The sequence below is a fragment of the Octopus bimaculoides genome, chromosome 16 (assembly GCF_046866305.1).
Source record: "Octopus bimaculoides isolate indiv1 chromosome 16, ASM4686630v1, whole genome shotgun sequence".
Classification (NCBI taxonomy): domain Eukaryota; kingdom Metazoa; phylum Mollusca; class Cephalopoda; order Octopoda; family Octopodidae; genus Octopus; species Octopus bimaculoides.
The window spans coordinates 47,904,897-47,912,396 of record NC_142943.1 but is presented as its reverse complement, the minus strand read 5'-3'; the positions used below and the strand labels follow the sequence as shown (position 1 = coordinate 47,912,396).

General features: G+C 34.8%; 1 protein-coding gene across 50 annotated transcripts in view; it reads right to left on the bottom strand.

Annotated features, from left to right (window-relative positions):
* The window catches only part of LOC106872674 (bromodomain adjacent to zinc finger domain protein 2B), a 269,963-nt gene that overhangs the window by 115,790 nt on the left and 146,673 nt on the right, over positions 1 to 7,500 (bottom strand). For all 50 annotated transcript variants that reach the window (XM_089364670.1, XM_089364684.1, XM_089364669.1 and 47 more), the window contains one exon: positions 1 to 74. This exon is cut by the window's left edge and continues 118 nt beyond it. In XM_089364670.1, coding sequence (XP_089220796.1) covers positions 1 to 74 — 74 coding nt within the window. The remainder of the gene's footprint in view (positions 75 to 7,500) is intronic.

Sequence of the window (7,500 nt, the reverse complement as noted above, 5' to 3'; positions counted from 1 at the left end):
AGCACTTGGCATGTGAGCCAGGTGTGGAAAAGCCAGACTGCTGGTCACTGATGCAGGACCAAATGCTGCTGAACCTGAGGAGGAGAAGAAGAAACAAACAGTTATTATACAACATACAAAGTTACAAGAATATTAAAAACTAGCTAACAATATGCCATCAATAACAATGGCTAATTGTAGTATTTCATATATATAAATAAGGTACATAATAATCACACATACAAACATTCACATATTTCCTTTGTACATGCACACACATATACTCACACAGAGTTGAAACGCTGATTTTTTTTCACCCCTTCCTTCCTCTCATTGCTATTACTTTCTCTCAGTCAGGGCTATTACTCTCACTACTTCTCCTTCACTGAATTACTATTTTCTCTCCTCCTCTGCGTCCGGTGTGATTCTGGACAAACATATAAAAACACTACGCTCATTATTATATTAGGAGATCCAATGATAAGACTGTCAATGAGAGTTAGACCATTATAAGTGCCAACGTTAGAAAAGAGAATGAGTTAGAAAAATTACAATAACAAACAAATTATGCATTTTTAAATTCTACTTTTCAGTTTAACCATTTTGATTCCACATTTCTGGTGAAATGTGTTGCTTTTGTTTCATAAATAATGGTTAAGGAGCTTTCTTTGCAGCTACATGGTTTTGGGTTCAGCCCCACTGTATGGCGCCTTGGGCAAGTGTCTTCTACTATAGCCCCAGGCTGACCAATGCTTTGTGAAGGAATTTGGAAGGTGTCAAAATTTGAAACCATTGTTATTGTTGTTATTATTAATAATAATATTATTATTATTATTGAGTGAGAGAGCAGTGCATGCCATCAAAGTGACACTGGCGTAAAATATACGAAGCCCATTATACCCATCATGACTACCTGTCTGATAAGGGGACACCGATGTCGACTTCACTTTTCATCAGGATTGATAAAAGGAGTATTAGTTGGGCACTGGGGTCAATATAATTGAATAGAGCCCCTGCTCCCCCCCCCATCAAAATTTCTTGTTTTGGGCCCTTTGACAGAAAGAACTACCACTACAGGGAGCAATAGAAAATGTAGTTGTACGTATCAGTAAAGAGATGGGATGGTCATGGTTGGAACACGTTTGATCTATAAGTCTGTACAATTAAAGTATACCTTGGGCTAATTGCCAACGACATAACAACATTGCTTAGAAGCCATTCTGATGTTCAATGTACAAGAAAAGCTTCAATTTATACTTGATAGATCTAAACTGAATATAGCAGCCTGTCAATCTATCTTGAAGTCATTTAGGGCTCTTATCAACTTCAACTCTCTGCTTTCAAATGAATGTTCAAGTGGCGACAGTCCCATCTAATTAATTAGTCTTCAGTCAATAACTAGGTTTGTTTTCTTCTCTCTAAAGAGGAAAATTAACGTTTTCAGTCCTTAGAAAAGCAACAACACTTTTCATTGCATTGGTTTCAGCTTCTCAAGTGTGGTCATACTGTTGTTAATACTATTATCATCATCATCGTTATTATTATCATCATCGTTATTAAGGCAGTGAGCTGCCAGACTCATTAGCACACTGGGAAAAATGCTTTCATCCATCTTTATGTTCTGAGTTCAAATCCTGCCCAGGTCAACTTCACCTTTCATTCTTTCAAGATCAATAAATTAAGTACCAGTCAAGTACTAGGGTCAATGTGATCGACTGTCCCCCCTCCCCACAAAGATCCAGGCCGTGTGCCTATAGTAGAAAGGATTATTATTATATTTACATGCCAGGCAACATGCTTAGTGGTATTTCTTTCAAACTCTGCTGAGGTCGACTTTGTCTTTGATCCTTTCGGGTTCGATAAATTAAGTACCAGTCAAGTACTGGAGTCAATGTGATCAACTACCCCTCCCTCAAATTTCAAGCCTTGTGCATATAATAGAAAGGATTATTATTATTATTATTATTATTATTATTATTATTATTATTGAGACAGGAAGCTGGCAGAATTGTTAGCATGCCGGGCAAAATGCTTAGCAGTATTTCGACAGCTGTTACGTTCTGAGTTCTAACTACACCAATGTCGACTTTGCCTTTCATCCTTTCGGGGTTGATTAAATAAGTACCAGTTACACACTGGGGCCAATGTAATCAACTTAATCCCTTCCCCCAAATTTGAGGCCTTGTGCTTCCAGTAGAAAGGATCATTATTATTATTATCATCAAGACAGCAAGCTAGCCAAATCATTAATATGTTTGGGCAACAATCCTCAGTGGCGGTTCTTCTAGGTTTTCACATTCTCAGTTCAAACTCTGTTGAGGTCGACTTTGTCTTTCATCCTTTTGGGGGTCCATATATATATATATATATATATATATATATATATATATATAAAAACAGTCAAATACTGGTTTGGAATGCAATCAATGGTTTCCATCATCATTGTTTAACATCTATTTTCCATGCTGGCATGGGTTGGATGGTTTGACAGGATCCAACAAACCAGAGGATTGTGCCAAGTTCCAATTGTCTGCTTTGGCATGGCTTCTATAACTGGATGCCCTTCCTAACATGAACCACTTCATGGAGTGTACTAGGTGCTTTTTATGTGGCACCAGCATATATTGTCTTGTACTCCTCTCTAAATTTTTGACCATGTGCCTCTGTTATCAATAATAACAGTAACAATAATCTTTTCTACTATAGGCACAGGGCCTGATATTCTGGGAGAGAGGAATTACATAACCCCTACTCAACTGGTACTTTATTTCATTGACCTCAAAACAATGAAAGACAAAGTTGACCTCAGCAAAATTTGAACTCAAAACATAAGTCTAATGAAATATCACTAAGCATTTTGTCCAACATGCTAATGATTCTGACAGCTGTGCAATGCCATAGTAATAATAATAATAATAATAATAATAATAATAATAATAATAATAATAATAGTAATAATAATCATTCAATGTCCGCTTTTCCATGCTAGCCTGGGTCAGACAGAGCTTGTTGAGGCAGATTTTCTACAGCTGTATGCTTTTCCTGTTGCCAACCTTCACCTGTTTCCAAGCGAGGTAATAGTTCCCCATGACCAGACATGTTCTTGTAGACCATTGAAAATGAATGACACCGCTTGTATGACAGTGACACTTATATACAACTCTATTATGCAACACCAAGACAAGGAGACACAAACACATACACACATATATCTATATAAATATGGTGGGCTTCTTCAATTAATACCAATATTACTACTACTACTTATTATTTAATGTACATTTCAATCTGATTCAATGGTAATATGTGAGGAAAGAAGAAAGCAGGAAAAAAAAGAATTTTTTTTTGCAACATCTTTTTATCTAGTAGACCAAATCTACAAATACATATGAAAAAAAAAAAAAGACAGACTAGGTGGAAACTTATTTTAGCATTAAGACTCTAAGACATTAATCAAAATGAAAAGCACAAAAAAAAAAAAATGTTGTGATAATACAGCAGACAAGATTGATAGAAACAACAACAATAAAATAAATAAAAATGAAAAAAAAAGAGGAAAAGACAAAAAGGTGACTGGGTTTATGTATTGATTTCTAGAAATCATTTCAAGTGCAAAAAAAAACAAACAAAAAAAAAACAACAAAACCAAAAATCAGTGAAAACAATATGCCAATCTCAGAAGGAATCGGACTGAGATTACGAAGAACCTCCCCAGACAAACAGGTCATATATCAAAACATATTTTGAATACTAATACTACTACTACTACTACTACTACTACTACTAAAAACAAATCTGACATTACCATTTTCAATTCTAATGAAGGAGGAAGTGAGGGTGTTGTGTGGGGTTGAATGGGGGGTGGGAGTTGATGTTAATTAATAGATTCGTTGGATATAAGAAAAACAATCTTGCCATACTCCTGCAATTAAGAATAGACTCAACTGAAAAATATGAGACTAGTTGCCTAGGGTTCTTCCAATAATTTTATTTATTTTTTTTTACAATCGTTTTTATAATAATAATAATTATAAAAAAAATTTTTTCCTTAAAAAAAAAATTCTTTAAATTTCAAAATTCCAGAAAATAACATTAGGCATGAAGATACTTGAAAAAAAAAATTAATTAAATTAAAATAGAATAAAAATTAGAATAAGGGGGGAAAAAAAAAAGTTTATATTCTTTTGTGATTAGTGAAATTATCTTTGCTGTAATTAGCATCTATCTGATATCGCTAGAATTTATCTTTCTATGGAATCGTCATCACCAGCACTATCACCAACACCACAGCACTCATAAAACACAAAAAAAAAAAGAGCAAGATTCAATTTATTTTTGTATGATCATTACAAATTTAATTTCTCACAAATACTCCTCTTTCCATGAGAAAATCTACATTATATGACAGCCTCTTCACAAAATGTCATTATGAATTTCGGTTATAATCAAATTAACAAGCTACATAATAATAACAATAATAATAATAATAATAATAATAACAAAACTGTAGTAGGAACAATAAATTTAATGATCATTTTGGTGTGAATTTGGATATTTTCATTATTGTTATTATTATTATTATTGTCGTCATCATCATCATCATTACATATTCTTATATTTATTTGTACAGAGATGTATGACTAATTTATATTATTTTATCCATATCATTATCATCATTGTTTTTGTTTTGCTGTTGTTGGTGGTATAAATGGTAGTAGTAGTAGTAGTAGTAATGTTATTTAATATTTCATTTAAAAGACATTTTCCATATCACTGAATCATTTAGAATAGAAAGTAATAAGAAATGGAATAAACAACAATAATTAAAAAAACAAAACAAAAAAAAACAGAACTATTGAACACAACAAAAAATAGTCAAAATCTCTCATCCTCTCTCTCTTTGGGAATATGCTCATTAACAAAAATGCAGCAAATTTTGTAATATAGTAAGAGTAACCATGACAACCATTTTAACTTATGGATTTTTTTTTTATTTATTTTCTTTCTTTTCCTTCTCCTTCATTCCATTTCCTTTATAAACATCCAAAATTAGTCTAGATAGAATTTCTGCTACTACTGTCAGTCACATTCAATAGGAAGAATAGGAGAAGAAAAGATGAAGCAAAAGAAATATGAAAAAAAAAAAAAAAAAAACAGCAAAAAAAAAGAAAGAAAGAAAGAAAGGAAAAAGCTTTAACGAAGTAATCTTTGGAAAGAAACAGGGAGAGAGAGAGAGGACGGGGAAAGGATTGAGAGGTGATGGGGGGAGAAAAGGAGACAGAAAAATCCTTTTGTATTGCTTGCTTCTACCATCAAGCCTCCCTCCCCACCTTCTTCTCTCTGTAACACATGAGTCATTTGCTAAGGGACATAACTCTATCAGATGAACCCTTTAAGTTCTAGATCCAAAGAGAAAGCAAAGGGGGGGGGGGAGCAGAAAGGATTTGGAGAAAGAAAAGAGAGAATGAGAAAGGAACAAATCATCATCATCATCATCATCATCTAACGTCCATTTTTCATGCTGGCATGGGTTGGATGATTTGAAAGGAGCTGGCAAGCCAGAGAGTTGCACCAGGTTTCAATTGTTTGCCTTGGCAGGGTTTCTCCACCTGTATGCCCTTCTTAATGCCAACCAATCCACAGCGTGTACTGGGTGCAAAGCAGCAAGCTGGCAGAGACGTTAGCAGGCCGGGCGAAATGCTTAGCGGTATTTTGTCTGTCTTTATGTTCTGAGTTCAACTTCCACTGAGATCGACTTTGCCTTTCATCCTTTCGGGATCGATAAATTAAGTACTAGTTGCGTACTGGGGTCGATATAATCCACTGGCCCCCTCTTCAAAAATTTTGGGCCTTGTGTCTAGAGTAAAAAAGAGCGTACTGGGTGCTTTTTACGTGGTACCAGCATGGAAGCTTTTTACAAGGCCCCCAGTTTTGGGAGGGGGTGTAAGTCAGTTACACTGACACCTGTACTCAAATGCTATTTATCTAACCGATTCTGAAGACACGAAAAGTAAAGCTGACCTTGGCAAAGTTTAATAATGATAACAACAATAACAAGAGCACTCAGCAAACCTCTGCCAAGGCAACACCAATGTCCTCTTAACGATTAGCTGGAGATGATTTTTAAAACGAGAATATCTGAAATAAACTCAACTGCTCTCAAAAATTCAGTAAAAAACCAGAAAAATAATCCAGGATCCTTGTCTGGTACCAGACCAATCCCAAAATCCAATCAGTTCGTGCCAGACACAAGGCCGCCAAACATCTTTGAAAGTTTCATTGGAATCCATCCTGCAGTTCTTGAGATATCTTGTCCATAGACAAGCAAACAAACATGACCAAAAACAATACCTCTGCCTTCGCTAAGGCAGAAGTAATGATAATAATATTGGTTTCAAATTTTGGCACAAGGCCAGTAGTTTGGGGGGAGGGGGTTAAGTCAATTACATTGACCCCAGTGCTCAACTGGTACTTATTTTATCAACCCCGAAGGATGACAGGCAAAGTCAACCTTGGCAGAATTTGAACTCTGAACGTAAAGTGATATGAAATGCCACTAAGCATTTTGCCCAGCATGTTAATGATTCTGCCAGCTTGCTGCTTTTATAATAATGATAATAATAATAATAATAATAATAATCCTTTTTACTTTAGGCACAAGGCCTGAAATTTGGGGGAGAGGGATAGTCAATTACAACGGCCCCAGTGCTAAGCAAGTACTTATTTTTCAACCCTGAAAAGACGAAAGGCAAAATTGACCTTGGTGAAATTTGAACTCAGAGTGTGAAGATGGACAAAATATCACTGAGTATTTTGTCTGGTGCCTTGACGATTCTACCAGCTTGCCATAATAATAATAATAATAATAATAATAATAATAATAATAATACTTTCCACTATAGGCAGAAGGCCTCAAATTTTTTAGGGGAGAGAGCTAGTTGAATTACATCAACTTCAAGTACTGAACTGGTACTTATTTCATCAACCCCCAAAAAGATGAAACGCAAAATTTGACGTTGGTGGGATTTGAACTCAAATAATATTAAGAACAGAAGGACTGGTCATATGACTGTGTGATGAAGAAGTTCACTATGCAATCATGTTCACATGAGATTTGAACTGAGGAAGTAGAAGGAAATTAGTAGTACGAGACATTCAGCCCACTGCAGCAAATCTTTCAATCAATGGTTTTAGATGATTAATGATTAACACAAAGCCAAAAATATGTATGGGCAATGGAGATTGGGTGGGGGTTAGTCCTGGGAATTAGTTCCATTTATTGACTGGTACTTAAGTATTTGATTCTGGAAGAATGAAAAGTAGAATCAGTCCTTGTAATTCATTACGTACAGTGTCCTAAAGCAACAATTCTTGAAACTTAAATTGCAAAGCCCAATCCAATATTTTATAGACAATCCTTGCCATCCTAATTTTATGAAAACAAATAAAAACCAAAATTGTCTTGTGGGAGAATTTATTTATATATATTTAAAACAAAAACAAAACAGAAAGTAATATATG